This window comes from Hippopotamus amphibius, chromosome 11 (assembly GCF_030028045.1).
Source record: "Hippopotamus amphibius kiboko isolate mHipAmp2 chromosome 11, mHipAmp2.hap2, whole genome shotgun sequence".
Lineage (NCBI taxonomy): Eukaryota > Metazoa > Chordata > Mammalia > Artiodactyla > Hippopotamidae > Hippopotamus > Hippopotamus amphibius.
Window position 1 is genome coordinate 34,743,994 of NC_080196.1, and position 24,928 is coordinate 34,768,921.

Below are 24,928 nucleotides of genomic sequence, written 5' to 3' on the forward strand. Positions count from 1 at the left end.
GCACCGCTTGGAAGCTTTTTATAGCCGTGTCATCTCCAAAACCCAGTCCTTTTAATTTCCACTTCTAGTTTCATAATACTGGGGGCTTGGCTGTAAATAAACATTGAAACGCTTCCCATAATGCACCGACTTCCGGTGGAGGGTGGGCGCTGCTCCCCTGGCTTCCGCTCGCTCGGCTGCGCTATTCCTTGGCTAGGCGGGGAGGAGCTGGGGCTACGACTTTGGGTCTCACGTGTGGCCGGTGGTGTATTTGGACGACTTAGGAGGGTGAAAAAAGGGCAGCTCTGATTCCGACGTCATGGCTCCGTCAGTGGATCCCTGAGCAAATTCTTTAACCCCTCTGTCCCTTTGTTTCCTTTACCCACAAAATGGACATAATGGATCTTGCCTTATAGGCTTAGGCGAGTTATATGAGCTATTTAATATAAAGCGCTTAGCACAAAGTTTGGCAGTAAGCAGTTAACACTGTGTTAACTATTATTGGTGCCAAACCGAAAACTAGAAATTTCAACTTACCAACTCAGGACCTTCCCTCATAAAGCTCTTAGCACTTGGAGTATGCTTTTTTTCCTGGCCTTCATAAAACAATGAAAACTCATGTCGTTTCTTTCCTGGAAACCTTCAGAGCAGCGCGTCTCAAGCATTAATGTGCATAGGAGTCACATCTTGTTAAAATGCACAGTTTTTATTCAGGAGGGGGCGGGGACAGTATTCTGCATTTTAAACATACTTTAAAATGATGTGGATGCTTCAGGTCTGTGGACTACACTTCGACAAGCAAGGTTCTTGAGTAGTCTCTATCCTTCTGAATTCCTTCAAGTTATTATATTTTTAACATCTCTTCCCCATAATACTAGGAGAGCAAAGGTCACGCCTGCCTTGTTCACTGATCCCGAGGGTCTAGCACAGATTTTTCAGTCTCGGCTCTATTGGCATTTGGGGCCAGATAATTTTTTGTACTGGAGGCTGTCCTGTGCATTGTAGGGTGTCTAGCAGCTTCCCAGCTTCTACTCACTTCAGGCCAGTAGCATCCCCACACCATTTTTGTGACAAAGATGTCTTCAGGCATTGCAAAATGTCTAGCACAGTATATATATCTTAAGGTGTAAGGCAATATCATTTATTTGACAGTCAGTAGTTAGAAACATATCCACAGACTTTATCCTGTATTGTTTGGCTTGTTTCCCTGATTAGACTGGGTTTTCTGAAGGCCAAGAAGTTGTCACATACTCCTCTGAAACTTCTACAGCATCTCTCACAACAGTGGACACCTGCAGAGGCTTGTTAACTATCTAAGAGCAAGGCATCCTATTGGTGTGTGCTATGTAACTAGTTCAACCAGAAAGACAGTACCATGTGCAGAGCTCAGTATCTGATGAGCAAATGTCAAAGGACAGCATAGTCTTCAGAGTCACAGACTGTGGTGTGAGGCTCATTTTTACTTGCTCTTTTAGCACCTCACCTTGTGTCTCACTTTGTGAACAGCAAAAACAGAAGGGTCAGTAAACTGTAAAACATCCATTAAATAGTAAACAAGAAACAAAAAAAGTAAATATTTTGTAACTTCCCCTGTCTACAGATAAAAGGTAGGTTCTGTGGTACTGAACGTATTTCAGGGGTATTACCAATATAATACTCCTGGCTGAAAGAGACTTGGCGGCCAGGAGTCAGGAAAGGCTTTCCAATGCCAGCAGATGGTGCCAACAGAACAGTTATTCTCAGTTCCAAAGCCATCGTTCCACCAGACCCATCCAGAGAAAAAGAGACGGAGTACTCCTCAACCCAGACATGTTCACTAACTGAATACATTTTTACAGAGCTTTGAGTATATGCCCTGAGCTCTGGGCAAGATATGAGATTTTTTACTTCTAAGGTTCCTGTATCAGAATGGGGCATGGCCATTTACAGCCTCAAGAATCTTATTCGTTTTAGCCTGTCCTCATAGGCTTCTGTTCTCTTGACCATTTCAGTTGTCCATCATTAGGGAATGGTTAAAAAAATTTATGGAGGACTATGCAGTTATATGCAGTGAGGTCAGTCTTTATGTCCCGAGATGTCAGTGGTATTTTTTACTTTTTGGCCTGCTGACATCCATCCCATTCCTCTTGCGGACTGATCTCTCCTCATTGTGTACAGTCTTTGGAGGGTGGGTTATCAAATCCAAACACACTTGCTCTTCCAATACATAAATTGAAGGGGTCTCTGGAAGATCTTTTCAACTCCTCCCACCTCCCCATAACACCCTAAACTTCTCTCTTCCGGGTTTTGAACTTTCAGCATAGTGACAATGGAAGAAACAGAGATCTGGGGCAAGACTTTTGAGGATCTCCACCTACTAAGACCTCCTGAAGTTTTCTTATTCCTGTCTTTCTCAAGCCTTCAAGTTGTTGTTGTTGTTGTTTTTGGAAGCTGATCCCCAAACACTTTATTAATTTATGTTTTGCTGATGAAGTTTAGGTTTTTTTTTTCTTCTGGGATCTTAGTTCCCTGACCAGGGATCGAACCCATGCTGCCAGCAATGGAAGCACAGGGTACTAACCACTGGACTACCAGGGAATTCCCTCAAGCCTTCAAGTTCTTCAGTCTTCCCTTTAATCTTTATCCTTCCTATAAAACTCCTTTAGCCTATAAAACTTCCTATAAAACCAACCAGATTGATTTCTGATGCTTAAAACCAAAGAATCCCAACTGTAAAACTCCCAGGTATTTGGTTACATTTGAAAAAGCAAGATACAGAATAAGGTGTAAGAGAGTGGTTCCCAGTTGTTTTGTTGTTTGTTTCTTGGCTATAGATGTATTTGTATGTAACAATTTTGGAAGGATGTACAAGAAAGTGTTGATGGGGGTTATATTTGGGAGATGGGAGTGGGGCCTGGAATGAGAGGAGGACTTACATTTTGTGGTGTGCCCTTTGTTTATCACTTATGTATTAGTTTAAGAAAGAGCTCTCTGGGTAATTAGGTTCTTGTGATTTGCCTGTTTTAGAAACCACTTGACTATATATATACACACACACACATACATATATATATATATATTTTTTAAGACTCCTTTCAGGACCAACATTTTGTGGTTCTCTGAATTAACTCTAGGATCCCTTCCCTAACATATCCCACAGTAAGTTATTTCAGTATTGTCTGCATTTGGAGATTATTTGGAATCCATGCCTTCTCAGTAAGGTAAAACCACCACACCCCACACACCCAGAAAGGGGCTCTATTTGCAATTTCCCATCTGCCCCAAACCTCTTTCTTGGATTATGACCCTTCTTGCAGTCGACTTCATTTTGTTTCAAGCTTTCCCTGTTGCTCCCTTGGGGAGTGACATGGGTTACCGGGAGGCAGGTGGGAAAGAGCAGCCAGATGAGCCTGGTGTATGGGGAAGACAACATGGACAACAGCTTTTGATCCTGATGAGAAACGAGCCAAGGGAGCAAAAGTGAGAGGGAAAAAAGAGAGAACAGGTGGAGGGCAGCAGCCTTCTGAGGGTCAAGGATAGACACAGGAGAGCTAGCGTAGGAAGGAGACGGTGTGCGGTAGGTAAAGACCAAATGCAAAACAGAAAAACTCAAACCTCTTCTGAATTGTTTCAGGGATAATGGAACATTAGCTTTTCCTACCTTCCACGCTTCTTCAATAAGGCTGCATTTTACACCCTAAGTCGAGAATCAGAACTAATCTTCCTAGTTTACAGGCTAGGAAGCTGAGGCTGAGAGTAAGTTGCACAAAGGTGTCTGATGACGGGTTAGGTGAAGTCCTGGGACCTGTTTCCAGATTCTGCTGCCAAAGGCACTTTCTGCACATGCCCACGCCCACCCCACCCCTCACTGTACTGCTTTTCTTGACCTTCATAGACATGATTTTTCCCTATGGATCTCACTTTTGAAAGTGTTTTCAAAGGCCGGGCTCCAGCACATGCCTACCAGGAATATAGGTTAGGGACTCATAAAGGCCTTTTACCTGCAGCAGTGAACATACAGGCTGTTTACATTACAGAATCCACTTTATACTGCAAACATGGTTCTACAATTTGTGTGTCTGCTGAACCAAATTTCTCCATGTAGTTAACACTATAAAAGTCCTCTATCTTCATTGCTGCAAAAGGTATCATACTTTTTTTCTCAAACATACCTCAGGAAATTGCACAGAGAACCAAGGAAATAAGAGGGACATGGGAATACAGAGTGCGACTCTCTACCAAGTGGCAATCTGCAAGAATTTTAACCCGTTTCTTCTCTCTTGAAATATAGTTGTTTATGTGCTTACTTCCTCTCTAGACTGAGCTCCTTGAGAGTAGAAATCATATCTGAATGACCGGTAGGCCCCTAGCATTTAGCACAGCGCCTGTAAACTGCTCAGCAGCTTGGTGCTTGATGCCAGATGCCCAGGAATCCTCCCTCTGTCTCAGAGCACACAGGCTGAAGCAGAGCCAGAGCCCAGCTCCAGGGCCCAGCCCCGCTGAGGACAGCACAGCTTGAGTCCTGCCTGAGCAATGCTGTTTCAGTGCCCCCAGATGCTGGTGTTTGTTTCTTTTTCCTCCCCTTTCCCCCCAGTAACCCCCTGGCTACTCTCTCCGCATCAGGCCGTGCTAGGGCCCCTCTCTTTGGACATGGCCTCCCGTACACAGGCCTGAGGGCTTTAACCATCTTCAGAGAAGGTGCCTGGTCTTTCCTTTGGGCATGCCCCTGTGGAACACACAGACTCCAATCCTAACCAAGCAGCCAGATAGATGGTCCTTCTAACTCTATTCATGGGGCACACCCAGGGCAAATGACCTGAAGAGGGGCGAGCGTGTCATGCTGGACACACATCTGTCCTTAGCAAGGGGAGAAGCTTGACAGCAGGACACCACTGTAAAAGATGTTACGGGATCCATGTACTGATGTAATTATTCTAGCCATAATCATTCTAACTTCTGTTAGTTGTATGAGAACAACTTCCTCTTGATGTATCGATTACTGAAGAATCTTGATATCGAGACTGCTACTACCTATGGGGGGGGGGACGATTAAACCATAAAGTAAGCAGTCTAAGTATAAATTCTAGGCTCCAAAGAAAAATTTAAGGAGTCTTATACCCTTACCCCCAGGAAGTTTCCCCTCTGTTAGTTTCCCTAACAATTTGGGTAGAGTTACACTTGTGAGGACAGGAACTCAGAAGGGCCCGGCCAGCCGATTTTACAGATAAGGTTACAATTTGGTCAAACGTGTGAATCCAAAAAGAAACATTAATTCTGGAACAAGTCTTATGTAAAATAGTTTTTTACCTTTTTCATTTTTTTACCTATCCCTTAGCCTTCTTGTTCCTGCAGAAACAAAAGAAATGTAATGATTAAAGGAAACTTCCTGCAGATTGAGGCCTATTTATCTAACTTTTAAATGACCTCATTTTTCCTTCCTTAGTTAAGGGCTCATGTGCCAGGAGCAGGGAGGGAGGCCAGAGATGTTCATGACTAAACTTTCTCCTTGACCACCTTGGTTTAATTTGTAACTGTTTAGAAAGGTTGATCAGTTAAAGTCCTACCCCCTCACTGGCAGGGCTACTCTTTCCTAATGGTATTTAATAATGGAATTCCCACTGGAGATTTACTTACCCTTTTCTTCTGGGAAAAGCAGCCATTCCTCTTTGCAAAATCAAGACAATCACAGTTGCACATTTTCCCAAATCTTTGGCTGTATTGCAATGGTTGTTTCATTTTGTAATCTCCAACTAAACATTTCCTAACCATGGATTAACAATATAGTTACTGACTGGTTTCTTTTAACAGTATTTATCCAACATAACAAAATAAACTGCAATTTGTTATACTTTTTTTTACAAAACATTTTATAAATATTTTTACAAAATGTATACAAAGCAATTTCAAGTGAGACATACTATACAAATGAAGGTATTTAAGCAAATAAAGCCCACACCACACTGACAGTGAGTGACGCGTCCTCTTTAAGTCAAGTCAGTCTGTAAGGCCTCCCTAATCTAACAAAGTCTACTAAATTCTTCAGCGCTAAAATAGTTCTTTTTCATAATTGCCAGTTTAAAATTTGCTTTATCTTTAGGCAGTACTTAAGGACACAGAAAATCAAATGCTTAATAACAAATTCACACTTTTCCACAAATAACAGGAAAAAAAAACAAAATTATTTTTGTTACTGAGTATGAGTAGCTCTAAAACTTAACTTTGACTAATGAACCTGAACAACTGAGTGTTGGCCAACTGAGGCTGAGCTCTCACCCTCCATCAGAGGGGCCTCGACATGCGAGTTATGACCTAATCACAGGAGTAAAAAACATTTTGTAATCGTCATTTGTCATTATCTAGAATCTTTCCTCCATAAAAAGTAAACTTACATACAAGGACACAAAAATTTACAAGTTTCATTTTGGTAAATTAGGCTCTCCATTTTCTAGACAAGTGTCAAGGCTCAAAAAACCCTTTAAGATGGTATATTGAAAAGTTGGGGCTGGGTTAGCAGGACAGGGTAAGGAATAAAAAGAGGTGACAAATGTACATGAAGCTTATCTTATCTCTTAAGAATTCCACTGATTCAGTAATTAATATAACCCATTAGTAGCCTCCGTGAAGGCTTCCAGGTATAAATTTCCACAATGAGAAGAATTTGATCAGGAGAGACCATCGTTAAGTCTTGTTAGGAATAGGGGAGCATGAGCCCTAAGAGAAGAGCCTATGAAATCACGGGGTTCATGGCAGGGTGTTATCCCAGGGCTGCCCAAACAGAAAGTTCCAACTGGCAATACCAACTTATCTTTCTAATATGTTACAATACAGGAAGAAGGGGAAATCTGCAACTTGGACATTGGCACAAGTAAGGAAAACATGGCGACCGTAAAATGGCCCAGATTTTCCAATTTCTATTGGCTCAGGGGTGGGAGTGGGGAGAAGGTATTTTGCTTTTGAGAAGACTGGCTGTCTCACAGGGTTTCTTTTTTTGGGGGGACTAGGGGCAGGGAGAGTCTAGGTCTTCTGTTGCTGTGTTTTCTAGTCATCAAAAGCCTTCCTTTCCATCGCAGGCCAATCTGGAAAAGAAATGCCCAACATGATGACAGTGGGGTCACCCCCATTCTGGGGATGGCCAGGAGCAGACCTTGGCAACGTGTTAGAGTAAAGACCAGTGGGTGCTCCTCTAAAGTCAGAGAGATGGACAGAATAAATGAGAGCCCGTGCACATAAAAGGGAGGGTGAGTATGTACACACTGTAGGCAAAATGACCTCTGGATCTGAACAGCCCAGACACACGCACGCATGCACGTATGCAAGAGAGTACATACAAAATACCATATGTAGCTTTCCCAGTGCTAGGAGATACTGATGGTTACAATGACACTGAGAATGAAAGTGACAACAGAAATGGGATGACCTGGGGCAGGTATACAAGAAAGGAAAATGGGGAAAGCTCCCTGAAAAGAAATATAAATAAATAAAGCAATAAGTCATGCTCACAAACGTGAACATGGGCCAAACACAAACTATGACGGGGGTGTCCTTTGGCTCTCAAGTGGGAATCCCGGGTCTCAGATCTTTCCTCTCAGTGGTGGGCTGGCTGGTTACCTTTGGTTTGTCTGTGTTTTGGTAATGATTGCTGCCGGGGGGTGACTACTGTTCTCAGACAACAAGAAGCAGAAACAAGGCCAAAGTCCCCGTAACGTTTAAACTGAAAAACTACAACACAGTTTTCAAACGAAAGTGCTTTTGACGCTTGGCTATTTGTCGTGGGAGGGGGTGTGAAGAGAGGTTAAATGAAACAAAATCCAGCAACCAATGAAAACATACCTCATATGTTGACTAGATCCAATTATAGAATGCAAAATGCTTGTTTTTCTCCCTAGTTAACATATATATGCTTTTACATATATACATATCATATTCCTCATGGCTCTATCCCGGCCTCCCCTGTACACTGTGCCACTTAACGGCTTTCCATTTTCTTTTATTTCGCCCAGTGAGATGATCTCAAGTCATGCTGTTGCAACTCAAAACAAAGTATTCCCTAGATGAAATTCAACGTGGATAGGCTGAAGAGGTGAGGTTTTGCTCTGGGAGCATCAGAAAAGCACTTGAACGATGAACAGGAAGCCCTGCTTGTGCACTACAGGTGCTCACGCCGGGGCTGTGGGTCCCGGCAGAGCAGCCAGGACTAACTGCTCAGAGACGGCCGCAGGGAGAGCCATGTGGTCTCCTGGCCCATGACAACCCCAAGACCCCCCAAAAGCCAACATTTGGAGATGCAGTGGGATATTCTTTAAAAAGTATCTTCTCTCAGTCCTGTTTGATTTTCTTTAATAAGTCTGTTCTTTTCAAATGACTTATGATTGTCAGAATTTTACCCAGGGCCAAGTATCCTGTGATCTGAGTTACAGTGTTTAAAAAACAAACAAATAAACAAACAAAAAAATGATTATAAGCACTTTCGAAACACTTGAAATGTGTAGGGCCTATCAGACTGCTTTCTAACAAGGATCAGTTTTACTAAAGGATCTCCCTGTAACCACGACGAGTATTGCTCTTAAACAAAGAATGGGATCAAGATTAGAAAGAATAACCTGTGATGAAAGATCAAGCAGGCTGGAGACAGGAGACCATTTCCATTGCTTTTGCCAGGAAAGAATGTAACTTGTCTGGGGTGGGGTCTAGGGGCAGGTCAGGGGAGGACTGCGGGGGATTAACACTCTAGGATACTATTTACAGCTGCTTCTAAAATGGAGTCAGTTTCTACAACGCCTTCACTGTGGTCCGGGATGAACTTTTCCAGGCAGTTTTCCTGCGAAGCCACTGGAGAAAAGTTGGGGAAATCTAACTCGACAGAGCCGCTAACTGTGGGCTCACTCTGGGGCTGCCGTCCAGCCTTTCTGAGTTCCAAGATGTTCTTAAATGTTGTTTCTAAACTCTTAGTGAGCTGGAGAGCGGGCTGGGGCTCGCCTGACCCTTTCATGATGTCTGTGTGTAAAACTTCATTCTTTGGAGAATTCCGCAGAGTCTTGTCCTGGAAGGAACTATTACACCTCATCTCCAGGTGCGAATCTACTAGGAGGCTTGAGAGTTTGCTCTCAGGACCGTGATCTGCTCTGGACGAGTTTTTCCTGTGCCCTTCAGGGCCAGGAGAGCACTCGTGGCCTTTCATGGAGTCTCTCCGGCTGGTTTTCTCTTCAGACGCACTCCGGTACTGGACTGAGCCCATTTTGTCATATTTCAGTGCTCTGCCGAGGCATTCAGTTTTTTTAGAAATGTTTCCTTCTGCGGAGACCACGATGTGATTAGGCACTAGATGAAACTGGTCATGGTTTGTTGGTTCTGCCATGCCTGGTTTGGCTCGGTCTCTGCTCTGGGGCTTCGCCGTCAGATGTGCTGAGCTGGCTGTCTTGCTGCCATGCAGGTCACTCCTGCCAAACGGGGTCTCGTGAGCAGCTTTATCAAGTTTGAAGGAACAACAGAAATCAGCCTGAAAACCCTCTGGAAGTGGGAACAAAAAGAACATTAATGAAAGAATGAGACAGTAAGGACTAAACAGTAGCTCCTCAGTGGGTCAGGTGCAAACCCACCCCACCCCACCGAGTCAGCCGTTCATGTCCAGGAACGTGCAGAAGCGCAGTACTTGGGGGGGCATCCAAGGCTGTGGGGCTGCAGCTTCCAGAGGAGCTTAAACCTCTTTGAAAAAGGAGCTGCTGGATGGCAAATGCGGAAACCCAATGGGCAAAAAGCTCCACTTTGTCCCTTACTGTAGTTTTTAATCAGTTTTTAATTAATGACTGTTTTGAAGCAGTCTGAGAACAGAAATCAGATGCTAGTATCAGCTTCGTTTCTTCCTTGGAGCAGAAGGCCCTGAACTGAGGCTTTGGTGGGGGACTGGGGAGGACACAACTATTTATCTGTGGGTGATGACACTTCAGTCCCTCTAAACACGTGGCAGGGGACCTGGCATAACTAGCGGCACTTTGCCAGGAACACAAAACGAATGGGCAACATGCACCCAAAATGCTAGGAAGGACAGTGGGGTACAGAGGAACCAGGTCTGAGTGCTGACATGTGCCTGCCAGGATTGAAGTGCCAAGGATGGCGAGAGAAATTTTGGTGAGGATTTAGGGGGTTGAGGGTATGGAGGGAGGGAGGCAGATTGCTGTTACACAAAGGCAAAGAAGGTATTCACTCTGCAAGTAATGAAAGTGAAATAGGTTTTTGATGACACCTATAAAACCACTAACACGAATTTGTTCACTAAATCCCCAAATATGAGACCTACGGGACACAGCCTTGAAATCAAAAAAGATGATTCCACCCAACAAACACCGTGCAGGTACAATACAGAGGAGAACGGAGCACGCCCCGCCTGAGTGCCGCCATGCCTGAGGGACGATGACAAAAGAGGAGAGTTTAGCCCCAAGCCCAGTTCACCAAAAGGCAATGGGGATTTCAGGTTCTAAGAAAAAGGGGCAGAAATATATCCCACAGTATCCTCTTGTTTTCTGGAAAGATATGCGGATTCTCCCAGGTATGTAGCAGTTCTTTAGGACTCTCCCTTTATGCTGAATATAAGGATCATGCATTCTCTTTGAAAATTTGTTAACCCACATCAAACACAAGGCAGAACCTTAATATTTAAGTATCAGAAAAGATGTCAGAAAAATAGAAGTAAAGCCACAGGAAAAAAAATAATCCAATAGGAGGTGAATGGATTAGCTAAATTATCAAATTAGTATATTAAAAATTCATTAAATATTATTTTCAAGACTAGAAACAGGATAAAAACTTCAGATGTGTAAAATGGAAGAAAATTAGAATAACAGAATCACATCCAGCACATGACATATGATTATAACTATATATAAGTGATGTATGCAAATGGGAACCAGAACTAGAAGAAAACTTGGAGAAATAAAAACATTTCTAGGATGGGGAAAGTATGGGTAAAAATCAATGTTATTCGATTTAAAAAATTTTAGACGCTAGAAAAAAGTACAGAGAATTTATCTTTGAAAGGCAGGATGTGGGTCAAATCTAGCACGGATGCAAATGACAGGAAGCTGATGGGGTGCGGGAAGAGCACGGACAAGGAGAACTACAACCTACTAGCCTGTGGGCAGGGACTGTGTTTCACTGACTCCCCCCCAACAAGGCATTGCACATAGTAAGAACACTTAATAATTTGCTGAGGTTTGGTTGCTTCTGGGAAGGCTTCTGACTTACTTTAGTTCTGAAAAACTAGAGAAAGATTGAGACGTTTGAGTTTACAATGGGGAAGAAGAATCACTTAACTGAATGTAAAATTCCAGTCTGGATTTTGCAGAACATAGACCTTTTCAGAGTATTCATATCCTGCTCTCTACTCTGGATTTTTTCTCCGCAGAATCCAGGATCTACCTTCAGGTTTCATACTTCAAGGCTGGTTCAGACAGTCTCCCCAAAGCCATGGTCCCTGAACCCTGGCAGTAGCTCTCCTCTGCTTTTACTCTGTTTTCTTACCGGGGTCTACGAGTGCCAGACGCTTGTCCCGGGACAGAGAAGCTCTCTCTTCCTGGTTGAACATTCTGTCGATCATCACCATCTCAGCAGAGGGATTGATCCGCTGAAAGTGAGAGAGTATAGTCATTTCAGATGCCTTTTAACAAGGGTGAACATCTTGCTGTATTTTGGGGACAAAGGAAGCGATCAGAAAGGAGAATGTGTTTATCCTCAACATACTTTTTTGAATTGTATTTTTTGGGGAAAGGTAAATTTACAACATTGGTACAAACTTCAAAAGGTACTAAAGGGATGTGGAAAGTAAGCTTTCCTTCATTGCCTCCTCTGTGCAACGCCTGCCCCATCCATCCAGAGCCCTCTCTGGAGGTACCCTCGTGCCAAGCAGTTTAATAAACTCTTCCAGAGATATTTTATGCACACACACAAATTTATGGTCTTCGTTCTTTATTTTTGCACACAAATGGCAGCAACTATATATACTGTTCTATGTTTTTCTTATTTCCTCCTCTGCTTAATAGTATGTTGGAAATCTTTTCATTAGGATGACCTTTTATTTTATATTCTGCTGTGCTATAATCGTGTTTTGTTTTATTTTTGGCTGCACTGCGTGGCTTGTGGGATCTTAGTCCCCTGACCAGGGATCGAACCAGCGCCCTTGGCAGTGAAAGCACGGAGTCCTAACCACTGGACAGCCAGGGAATTCCCTATAATTATGTTTTGTGTTAAGGTTTTCCTTAGAAATATTTTTTACTGTACAGAATCGAATCTTATATTTCTGGGTCTTATTTAACATAAAAATTCACGGCAGATATAATTTCTCCAAATAATCAGTCCATTAGTCCAAGTCTGTCCAAGTGGTCCTTTTCTCACAAATGATGGAGTTAGTTTTTTTGATATCTCTGAGTTTTGTTTCAGAAATGATAGTCAATATAAGACAACTATTTCAGATTTTGGCGGCACAATTTTAAATAAATATATATATAAGTACAGGCATATCTCATTTCACTGTGCTTTGCAGGTACTGCGTTTTTTCACAAATTGAAGGTTTGTGGCACCCATGCATCAAGAAAGCCTATTGGCACAATTTTTCCAACAACATTTGCTCACCTCATGTCTCTGTGTCACATTTCGGTAATTCTCCCAATATTTCAAACCCTCCACCACCAGCAAAAAGATGACAACTCACTGAAGGCTCAGGTGATGGTCAGCACTTTTTAGCAATAAAGTTGTTTTTTTTAAAATAAATTTATTTACTTTATTTGTTTATTGGCTGCATTGGGTCTTCGTTGCTGCACACAGCCTTTCTCTAGTTGAGGTGAGCGGGGGCTACTCTTCTTTGTGGTGCGTGGGCTCCTCATTGCAGTGGCTTTTCATGTTGTGGAGCATGGGCTCTAGGCGTGTGGGCTTAGTAGTTGTGGCACACGGGCTCAACAGTTATTGCTCACTGGCTCTAGAGCGCAGGCTCAATAGTTGTGGCACATGGGCTTAGTTGCTCTGAGGCATGTGGGATCTTCCCAGAGTAGGGCTCGAACCCAGGTCCCCTGCATTGGCAGGCGGATTCTTAACCACTGTGCCATCTAGGAAGTCCCACAATAAAGTATTTTTAAATTAAGGTATGCACATTGTTGTTTTAGACACAATGCTAGTGCACACTTAATAGATTGCAGTATAGTCTGAACATAACTTTTATTTGCACCAGAAAACAAAAAAATTCATATGAATTGATTTATTGCAATATTCACTTTATTGAGGTGCTCTGGAACTGAACCCAGTTGTTTCTGAGGTATACCTGTAAATATATATATTTTAATAAACACAAACACACACACATACATATTTATACTATATTGCACATATGTATAATGTAGTTCAACTAACCTCTCCAGGTACATTTTCAAATCTGATCTCAAATTAAAAGCCACTTGTAAGAGGCAAATTTGTTACAGTTTATATGATTTTAGAACTGCTTCTAAAATCTCAGATACGTTTGGTCTTTCCATCATTTTCTGAGATATCTTACTTCTTTCTCTAATTATATGGTGCTTTAAAACTAATTTTAGGGGAGTTCTTGGTGGTCCAGTGGTTAGGATTTGGTGATTTCACTGCCGTAGGCTGGGGTTCAATCCCTTGTTGGGGAACTAGGATCCCAAGCCACACAGCGCAGCCGAAAAAGCAAAAACAAAAAACAAAAACCTTAAAAAAACCCTAATTTTAGTTTATATTTGGGATGCTGAAAATGCTCTGGAATTAGTGAGTGGCGATAGTTGCACAGCCTTGTGAATACACTAAAATCCATCAGGTTGTATGTTTTAAAATTAAGCATGATTTTTATGACATGTTAGTAATCTCTCAATTGAAAACAAGACAAAACTAATTTTGTTTTTTGTTTTTTAGCTGCACTGCACAGCTTGCAGGATCTTAGTTCCCCGCTCAGGGTGTGAACCTGGACCTTGGGCAGTGAGAGTGCAGAGTCCTAAACACTGGGACCGCCAGGGAATTCCCAAGACAAAACTAATTTTAACATCTCTCACCACCTCATCTTTTCAGATATTATTCTGAATAATATTCAGCAGAAGTGTTGCCAGTCCTCTCCCACCTCTTGCAGGTGGTGAGAGGCAGTGGACAGCATGGGAGTGTGGATGGGGGTCAGGTGAGCCTCGTCTGTATTCTAGCTCTGCTAATTACGCTGCAAACTTACTGGCTGTGTGATGCTGGGCAAAGGAAAACAGTAGCACTGACTGAGTGTGATCAGCCATGGAAAGCATAGCAAATGTAGCTGCTGTTAGTAGTAGAAGGTTCAGTCAAAGGTAAGTTTTTCTACAGTTTTAAGTATCTGTGCCTTTTAAACTATATTAGAAAAATGTAATTCCTTGAAGTTTTTCTCTCTGAAGTAGCAATGACCTGTGGAGTTTAAGAAACAAACATGCTTGGTAGCAGAACTTTACCATGGCGTCTTCCAGAAGCAGGCATCTATACTTGTTAAGCATAGCTTGGGTCCTCTTTAGGAGCTGAGTGGCAACTGTTTCAAATTCATTGTCAACTTTAAAATGAGAGAGAGAGAAAAAAAATAGAGAGTGCAAATCACCCACTAGGTCCTTTATTCCTTAATAATGAAATGCATGATTCCTCCATTTTCTCTTAGTTTAGTTCTTCCTTGGTTAAACATCCTTCTGCACTGCTTTCCCTCACTGTTCACTGGCATGTGATTACAGAAATTCATTTTAATACTAGCTTATTTTAACTCTAATTAGGAAACCAAAAACATAATGCCTTTAAGATCATCTAAGAAAACCACATAACACCGACCAGCAGCAAATATCAATGAACAAAGAATGATATACTAGTTTAGGTAACCTAAGCCTCCACTTCCTTCCTAAAACATGAAACACTGAAATTGTTGAGACGATGAAGTCCTACTGTCCAGGCTGGGCAGACCAGTTTCACATAACGACACCAACTCGTACATGGCATCTTGCAGGTCATGGTCCTATGGCTCTGTCCTTTGTCTCTCTGTCTCCAAAGGTCTCACATTTTACTCTCCTCAGAGCCTCCACATCCCTGTTTAATGCTGGTTGTGGATGCTCTTCCCTGGCCGTCCGTAGACTGACTGCTGCACTCCCCTCAGAGACCCTGGCCGCTGGTGGCAGTTGAGGGAACAATTTAAGCAGTGGAGGGGCCTAATGGGGTCAAGGCCGAGAATGGAAGTGGGAAGGAGGGTAGAACTTGGCAGCATAGCTGACAGAGGCAGCAGGGCCAGGCGTCAGAATGGGCCGAGTTCTAGGCTGGGATAAGGGATCCTTCTCTCTAAACTTTTTGCCAGTTTCTGGATGTATAGCAATGCCCTGGACTCACTTTGGAACCTCAAAGAATGCTTTTTTGGGGCTACAGTATTTATCTAATTCATACACATGGTAGTAACAGCTCAGGGTATGCATGCATTCTGCCTAAACGCAAGGACTGGCTGAATCACTGTGCAGAGCACCTAGTCCAGGGCCATCCTGTCTGCAGCCAGAGTCCAAACAATGCTCTGGATCACCGCCCTCAAATTTGTCCATAAAATATTCGGACATGTGGGTATCCCTTCAAAGAATGTTGAGAAAAATAAGTCACAACCCTAAACGTGGACTGGAAAATCGAGTAACTTGGGAAGAAGGCAGGTCTGCAATGGAAAACAGTAACCTGGCTACCACCTGGGGGCGATGAGGCTCTGGTTTTTCTGCGGGGCGCATCCCTAGGAGGGCGTCTGGTGTCAAGGTGGCACTCGGGGGTCCGGCCTGCTTACCTTTCTTCAGGTCCTCCTCCGTGGGCATGGAGCCCTGGCACACGTGGTAGGAGAGCAGCCTCTGCACCGCGTCACTGAGTGATCGGAACTGACTTTTATCAGGTGTCACCGCGTGGGCTTGGTCCCTCTGTAACTGCTGGAGAATGCTGTGAAAGAGAAATTACCAATGGCAGTGTTCAGTCATGTTACGAAATCTAATCATGATGGTTATTTGCATGCAGACAATGAGACACAAAGGAATGTTATTATCCATAATACAGCAGGTCTGTTTTTTCCTCAGTTTTATACTCTGTACATCAGGGTGGGTTTAGAGTTTAGTCTAACCATCTCTACAGGGGATTCAAACTATAACCCTGGCCTCAAAAGCATAGTGTTCCCACCAGTCATTCAAGTGCGGGTGCTCACACAGACCTTGGCAATGCCCGGCCAGTGGCCAGCTAAGCACACGTTAACATTTCTGTTCCGAACACAGGAGTTTGCTAAACCATGCTTCTCCTCAGAGACCCTTCGGCCAATCAAAGGGTATGTGGCTGCTAAAAAGACAAAGATCTATGCTCCTCAGGAACAAAAGGGTAAACAGTAAGCTCAGACTACATTTGATATATATATGTAGGTCCTAACAGAAACAAACTATAGGGAAAGATTTCCAAAGCATACTTTAAAAAAGATATAGTGTTGGGGCTTCCTAGGTGGCGCAGCGGTTAAGAATCCGCCTGCCAATGCAGAAGACATGGGTTCGATCCCTGCTCCAGGAAGATCCCACATGCCATGGAGCAACTAAGCCCGTGTGCCAAAAAAAAAAAAAAGATATAGTGTCATAACCTGACTGCTGTTGTATGCTTGTTGAAGGTTGGAGCCTAGAAAAATGTTCAAAATGGGTCATTTCCAAAGGGAACTCACAAAGCTCCTTTAGTCAGCTGTTTTGCAGCAGGCCTCTTTTGTCCTCCCGAATGACTATCCACCTAAAGACAAAACACAACTCTTATTATTCCCTTTTGTAGAAAAAATAAGCAGAATACAGTTACACATAAAGGTCACTATGTTTCCAATATTTTCAACTCCCTATCAAGAGCAGACTCTGAGAATGTAGAATTTGCTGTGTTGAAAAATGAAACAAGGAAATCTATAGACCCACATAGCAAAGTTACACTGCGTCAAGATTATAGAAAGCTGTACTAGCAGCTCCTTGGAAGGACTCAGCTTGTACCTTAAAGCCTGAACTCCCAACTTCCTCTACAAATGCTTCATTATATTTTTGAAGAAATATATTTTAAGTACCAACTCCATAAACATCGAAAAATTCAGTAGATAGTTCTTAATTCAGCTTCTCAGTGGTAAATAAGGGAGCAGAACCACGTCTGAGTTCCTGTTACATACTGTCCAGATGTGTGATCTAGCAGGGCATTTCTTAGATCATGGTAAGGAACAAATACGCCTATGTCAGAAGCTGAGAACTGAACCAGATCCTTCACTGAGTATTCCAGGCAGGCCCAGACTATCACAAATTTCATTAAGCCATTAACTGGTAAGTTTGATGGAGAAGAAACCTAAGGCCTTAGAAAACTGAGAACAAAAATATTTTTTCTTCCTTTTTAGACCAGTGGATGGGTTCAAAGACCACAGGGACTGACTGCTTCATACACTCCTGCAGGAAAAAAAATCTCTAGTATAACTAAGAGGAACAGATCCACTTTTGACAGAATAATGATCACTGTCATTCAACAGTAAACTACATTTTTTGAGTGTCTACGATGTGTTGGTTGCTGGTATACTATTAATCCATGAGGAAATGATAGCCCTATAAATATGTGAGAAATAGAACAGACACATTCATCCCATAAACATTAACATTACAAGGCCTGGCCTGCAGGGAAGCGGGCACACAGGGCGACTAGGCTGACTGTGCAGACGATGCCAGACAGCCACTCACAAGCAGAAGGTGATGTGACCACATTTTCTCTCAATCATGCTGAACATTAAGAAGAAGCTGTGCAAACTGTCTTCTACCTGCACAGCTGGCTGGCCAGGAGATGATCCAACGACTTTTTCCTGTTGTGGTTGTGCGGTTCCTAAGGACACCGGTATAACTTTGCTTCCAGAATCCTGCCCTATTAAAATGAACACATGAGACAACATTCAACAGAAACAGTAAATCAGGCCCATTGTGTAACCCCTAGCTAGAGTCCAATGTACACAGATTACTGAACATTCTGAAAGGGATTTCTTTATCATGGATGCTGGCTGTGAGGAAGGAGAGGAGGAAGTACATTTATCTACCAAAGCTCTGGAGGTAGCGGTAAGGATGATTACAGCTTATCTAGGTAATAAATAGAAATAAACACATAAATAAATGGTAATAAATGAAAGTTGTCAATGCTACAGTTTCAAATTATCTAAGGTCTAAGGAACAGGCCTCAAGCAGTGATCTGTCAGTACCACTGAACCAGCATATACTCACAACCTAAGGAAAGGGAGGCCCAAATAGGGGACTGGCTAGCAGCGTCCATGCTGTCGTCTTTTCTAGCACTTATTGAGCAGTGCGGGTGTTCAAAGCTTTGGAAGAAATGGGAGACATGGCCCATGATATTTTCTGTCTGAGGGGGAAGTTCTACATACGCACATACAAAGCAGCACGAGGAGGGCAGTGACAAAGTCGCATGTGCCATAAAACACTAGGTTTCCTTGTTTTAAGCAGCACATTTTTTTTCACATAATTTAACCTGTTATAATTTAAACAGAAGCGCTCTCTTTCTTTTTAGTTTATAAAATGATGATTCAGATGCAACATGGTATATTATTTAGGTGGAAAGGATACAGAAAGAAGGAAGGATCAGAATGGAGGTGAGGGTGAGTGGAAGAGAAACAGGATGAGAAATGCGCGAAGTGTGTCCCAGGGAGGACGGTGATGGACTGAGGAAAGCTCACAACGAGGGGCTCCTGACCTGGCAGTGCGGTGCTCAAGAGGCCTGGGATGGGCGCCTGCCTCAGGCCATCTGCGGTCTTGGAAGCAGAAATGGGGGAACTCTGATTCAAACTTTTTTTCTGAGCCTGTGAAAAACATTGACGAAATGGAAAAATTAATTTCATGATAAAAGCTTTAATAGATCACTTAAAATGCCAACCAAGCCAGTTAATGAGTCTTCCGCATCACCTTCAGGTTAGATTACAAAACAAAAGTTTAAAAACATTATTCTCCTATCACACTGGGAGAATTGCAAATAGTACCCTTTAAAGTCTACAGGCACACTGAATTTTCTTGACGCCATTCAGGAGGGATGCTGAGTTGATTGACACCAGCTGCTTTCTTGCTCCTGGAACTCCTGTGGTGCTCAGATGCAAAGCTGAGCCTGAAACTCAGTTTCTACCTGAAACAGTTTCTGTCTTCGGTAATGCTATATCACGCCTGCAAGGATTATAACCCTGACTATTAGTTCCTACGTGGTGTCTGCAGGGACGCTGAGCACCCGGTCAGGGCCCAAGAGCCAATCCCAAATCTACTATCAACACTCGCTGTTTGCTGTGTGAATGATCTAAAAGACATCTCACCCCTGCCTGCTGTCTGGGATGTCTCTAGTTTGTGTCATGACAACCTCAGGTGGCATGTAATTGGAAATGTAAATTCAACTGAGTATTAGCCTGAGCAAAATATTATTAGAAAAATTAATCTGATGTTTTAAACTGTTGTGTGCTTTTCTATAAATAAGGAAGATGAACTGGATGATGTTTAAGGACTAACAAATTCCTTTTAGCTCTAAAAAAAATCTGTTATCTCTATAATGCATTTAAAGTAAGATGATAGGGATTTCCCTGGTGGTCCAGTGGTTGAGAATCCATCTTGCAATGCAGGGGACGTCGGTTTGATCCCTGTTCAGGGAACTAAGATCCCACATGCCACGGGGCAACTAAGCCCGTGTGCCACAACTACAAAGCCTATGTGCTCTGGAGCCTGCATGCCACAACTAGAGAGAAGCCCACACACAGCAATGAAGAGCTTGTGCTGCAACAAAAGATCCCGCATGCCACAATTAAGACCCAACACAGCCAAATAATAAATAAAGCTTTAAAAAATAATAAAAAAAATAAAGTATGATGATAAAGGGTTCCTTTTTTTTTAAACAAATACATATTAATTTAATTTTTAAAAATTTATTTATTTATTGGCTGTGTGTGTTGGTTGTTCGTTGCTGTACGTGTGCTTTCTCTAGTTGCTGCGAGTGGGGACTACTCTTTGTTGCAATGCGTGGGCTTCTCTTGTTGTGGAGCACAGACTCTAGGCATGCAGGCTCAGTAGTTGTGGCTCACAGGCTCTAGAGCACAGGCTCATTAGCTGTGGTGCATGGGCTTAGTTGCTCCGCAGCATGTGGTATCTTCCCAGACCAGGGATCGAACCCGTGTCCCCTGAACTGGCAGGCGGATTCTTAACCACTGCGCCACCAGGGAAGTCCTTAATTTAATTTTTTATATATATTTTTAATTTATATAGATATATTTTTAATTGGGGTGTGGTTGCTTTCAATGTTGTGCTAGCTCCTGCTGCACAGCGAAGTGAACCAGCCACATGTATATACATATCCCTTCCCTTCTGGATTTCCCTCCCATCCAGGTCACCATAGAGCACCAAGTAGAATTCCCTGTGCCAGGCAGCAGGTCCTCATTAGTTATCTATTTCATACCCAGTGGTGTATATATGTCAATCCCAATCTCCCAATTTACCCCCTCCACTTTCTGCCCCCACTGGTGTCCACACATTTGTTCTCCACATCTATGTCTCTATTTCTGTTTTGCAAATAGGTTCATCTGTACCATTTTTCTAGATTCCACATATATGCATTAATATATGATATTTGTTTTCTCTTTCTGGCTTACTTCACTCTGCATGACAGTCTCTAGGTCCATCCACATCTCTACAAATGACCCAATTACATTCCCTTTAAGGCTGAGTAATATTTCATTGTAAAATGTACCACATCTTCTTTATCCATTCATCTGTCCACGGACACTTAGGTTGCTTCCATGTCCTGGCTATTGTAAATAGTGCTGCAATGAACTTCAGGGTGCATGTGTCTTGTTTTTTTTTTAATTTAAATTCAGGTATAGTTGTTTTACAATGTTGTGTTAGTTTCTACTGTACAGCAAAGTGGAGTTCCCTGTGCTATACAGCAGGTTCTTATTAGTTATCTATTTTATAAATATTAGTGTATATATGTCAATCCCACTCTCCCAATTCATCCCCCCACCTCCACTTTCCCCGCTTGGTATCCATATGTTTGTTCACTACACCTATGTCTCTATTTCTGCCTTGCAAACTGGTTCATCTATACCATTTTTCTAGATTCCACATATACGTATTAACATACGATATTTGTTTTTCTCTTTCTGACTTACTTCACTGTATGACAGACTCTACATCAATCCACATCTCTACAAATGTCCCAATTTCATTCCTTTTTATGGCTGAGTAATATTCCATTGTATGTGCAACATCTTGTTTATCCATTCATCTGTCGATGGACATTTAGCTTCCATGTCCTGGCTATTGTAAACAGTGTTGCAATGAACATTGGGGTGCATGTGTCTTTTTGAATTATGGTTTTCTCAGGGTATATCCCCAGTAGTGGGATTGCTGGGTCATACGGTAGTTCTGTTTTAAGTTTTTTAAGGAACCTCCATAATGTTCTCCATAGTGGCTATGTCAATTTTCATTCCCACCAACAGTGCAAGAGGTTCCCTTTTGTCCACACCCTCTCCAGCATTTATTGTTTGTAGATTTTTTGATGATGGCCATTCTCACCCGTGTGAGGTGATACCTCACTGTATTTTTGATAAGGGTTTCTAAACTACTCCCAGTTTTTAATCTTTTATGTCATTACTACTTCATAGTACAGTTAAGTTTTCAGTTTTTCCTTCAGTTTTAGATTTCGTATACCAGCAGATGATTTAGAGTTTAGTCTAACCATCTCCAGAGGTGATGCCCCATGACCTTGGCCTAAGCAAAATGTTCCCACCAACCATTCATATGTGGCTGCTCACACAGACCTCAGCAATGCCTGGCCATTGGCCAACTAGGCTCATGTTAATATTTCTGTTCTAAACAGTGAATTATTCTAAACAATTAATTATCTATTTGGTTCTTTTTTTCTAATACAAAAATGGAGAGGGATTTGACCTCCTGCAAGAAAGACTGGAGGAGGTCATTGTTGGAAACAGTCACCTTGCTCATCCTCCCATAAGCAGGGAAGGTCAGACCTGCATCTCTTAGGTATATAGGCAACACATTCTTCGTGAGAACACCATGGGGGAAAATCTCCCAGTCTTCACAGCATTTCCCCTGGAACATAACTCCACACTCTCCTACTGCAGGGAAGGTCTTCACAAGGACACCCATGTTGTGGGGAGGCCTAGGGCCTTCCTCACAAATATTTCCAGGCGACAAACACTAAAGGCCACCTTGACCTAGTGTTAGGACTCCGGGCTTTCACTTCTGTGGTCTGGATTCAATCCCTGGTTGGGGAACTGAGATCCTGCAAGCCCTACAGTGTCGCCAAAATTTAAAAAAAAAAAAAAAAAGTGCCACCTTATTCAAGGGCCACCTTGCATAAAAAACAAACAGATAAAAGTTGAAAAAATGTGGTCTAACAGGGCAAGGCTATATTCTAGATGGGACTCTGATAACGAGATCAACAGATGAATAGATGAGCCAGAATGAATATGTTCAAATGACCAAAGTCAACAGAGCAGTGTTGCCAGGACACAACAATTTTGGAATTTCTTTCAATATGCCTAGTTCACATGGAATGGAAGACTATCATCCTTATTGTTTAAAGCACATAACTTAAAAAAAAAAATGGCATTGCCCAGCCTGATCTCCCAGCTTCTCTATCAGACATGACCTTGAATGACTCCTAGCTATTAAACAGACAAATAAAATCCATGCATACATAAGTGGTAAAACTAGGGAACCCCCTGGCGCCCCGCTTTCACTGCTGAGGGCGTGGATTTGATCCCTGGTCAGGGAACTAAGGTCCCACGAGCTGTGCAGCACAGCCAAAAAAAAAAAAAGTAGTAAAATTATGAGAAAAGCAAGGAAGAAACCACCATAAAGGTCAGGAGAGGGGCTGAGGTGAGGAAGGCACACAGAAGGAAGTGGTTTTTGGGGGTACTGATAATATTCTATTTCTTGAGTGGCTGCTTGCATGGGTATTATTATTTGGTAACTGTATATTTATGTTTTCTGTATTTTTCTAAATGTGTTCTTTCATAACACAGAAGAGTAAAAAGAAACAAAAAAAATACCCCTCCCCCCCAGGGGCAACAATTTAATCTAATCAAGTAAGAAAGCTTGAAAATGTGCCATCATTTAAGGGAATAAAGTACTGTCGTGTCTGAGAACAAGGTTACTAACTGTAGGGACACCTCTCATTTGAGCAGGTTTTGGGGTAAGTGTTGTACAGTCCCCTTGCCCACCGTGTGGGGGTTGAACATTTGCATCCGTGCACTTTCACCTTCCAGTTACTGCCAGTGCCCCTCACTGTGCCCCTCCTCTTGGGGTTGGAATGATCTCTCCAACTGTTACACTGTGGGGGTAACACCGAGGTTGGGCCAGGGTGGTGGCAGAACTGTAATTTATCGAGGAACTTGGTCTGGCCTGCACACTGCCGTCTCCTCCATCCACCAGGTCTGTATGTTTGGGAAGCTCTGCTGCCCGAGGAACCACTGTTTCCAGATGTTCGCTGGACACTGGTCACTCCCAGTCCCCTGATATTAGGGCAGGGCTTGTGTGTGTCTCATTCACTGCTGTGTTCTGAGCACCAGAAGAGTGCGGGATACCACGGAAGCACACAGTAAATTGCTGTTAAGCGAAAATAAGTGAGTGAATTCCACTGCAGCATAAGTCACAGGGGCCTGTGCTTCCTTCTAGTCCAATGCCCCTCCAGGAACCACAACTTTTTCTCATTCCCCCCCAAATTTAGGTTGCCACCCCGCAATTGACTTTTCCAGAAATAAAATTTATCTTTTTTTCCCCTGAATTCTTAGAGAAGACTTGCTCTTGAAATACATTTTCTTCACAAACAGAGAAGTTATTTAAGGATATTTTGTTGAGAACTTGGCTCCAAAAACTCTGCTTATATCAATGTACTATTTTTTTTTAAATTATTTATTTATTTATTGGCTGCACTGGGTCTTCGTTGCTGTGCGTGGGCTTTCTCTAGTTGCAGAGAGCGGGGGCTACTCTCTGTTGCGGTGCACGGGCTTCTCATTACAGTGGCTTCTCTTCTTGCGGAGCATGTGCTCTAGGCACACAGGCTTCAGTAGTTATGGCACATGGGCTCAATAGTTGTGGCTCGCGGGCTTAGTTGCTCCGCGGTATGTGGGATCTTCCCCGACCAGGGCTCAAACCCATGCCCCCTGCATTGGCAGGCGGATTCTTAACCACCGCACCACCAGGGATGTCCCTCAATGTACTATTTTAGCTCTTTAGATCCTGCATTACCTGACACCATGTGAATGTACAGAAATCCCCCAATGGATCAGAGTACTGAACGTACCCCTCCCCCTCTGTGGTACACTGTGTAAGAAGCCGACAACAAACTAGCAAGACGATATTCATCAACCAACAGTTCTTTGCTGAATGAGGGAGGCCATCTAGGATCTTCCCAGCCCACACTCTTCTCTGGGAATTGCCCCACTGCCACAGAAATGGGCTGGAGCCAGCATGGTTGGACACACAGAGGTCTGTTATCTGCCAGAGGGCAATAAGAGCTAGAATCCAGGGAATGAGCACCTTTCCTTCCTGTGGAAAGAGTGCCAAGCCAGCCAGTGAGCAGCTTCTCTACCCAGAGGGGTGCCTTTTTCTATTTTGGCTCAGAGGCGCACTTCTCCCTAGTTTGAACAATGGCTATGTATAGAGCAGCAGAGGCCCTGTGTGGCCACTTCCTCATGTCGCCCACCACTGGCTCCTCTGGTCAAGGCTGACTGAACCACGGGTGGGCCAGTCAGACTCTTTCTCCTTGGAATTGAGAATGGTGGGAGGGGGAGGAATACCCAAGGGTAGTGGTTCTCAAATGCAGGTTTATAGACTAACTGCATTAAGATCACTTGAGGGAGATTCTGAAAGACAAAGTTTCTGGGTTCCATCCACAAAGATCGATTCAGAAATCCAATGTTGGGCCTAGG

General features: G+C 43.0%; 1 protein-coding gene across 6 annotated transcripts in view; it reads right to left on the bottom strand.

The window, feature by feature from the left end:
• Positions 1-4,911: 4,911 nt before the first annotated feature.
• Positions 4,912-24,928, bottom strand: part of BICRAL (BICRA like chromatin remodeling complex associated protein) — a 76,623-nt gene continuing 56,606 nt past the window's right edge. For all 6 annotated transcript variants that reach the window (XM_057699052.1, XM_057699055.1, XM_057699053.1 and 3 more), the window contains 8 exons: positions 18,697-18,802; positions 17,762-17,862; positions 16,655-16,716; positions 15,755-15,900; positions 14,418-14,512; positions 11,473-11,575; positions 5,593-9,465; positions 4,912-5,304 (listed from right to left, as the gene is read on the bottom strand). In XM_057699052.1, coding sequence (XP_057555035.1) covers positions 8,678-9,465; positions 11,473-11,575; positions 14,418-14,512; positions 15,755-15,900; positions 16,655-16,716; positions 17,762-17,862; positions 18,697-18,802 — 1,401 coding nt within the window. In that variant the 3' untranslated portion in view covers positions 4,912-5,304; positions 5,593-8,677. The remainder of the gene's footprint in view (positions 5,305-5,592; positions 9,466-11,472; positions 11,576-14,417; positions 14,513-15,754; positions 15,901-16,654; positions 16,717-17,761; positions 17,863-18,696; positions 18,803-24,928) is intronic.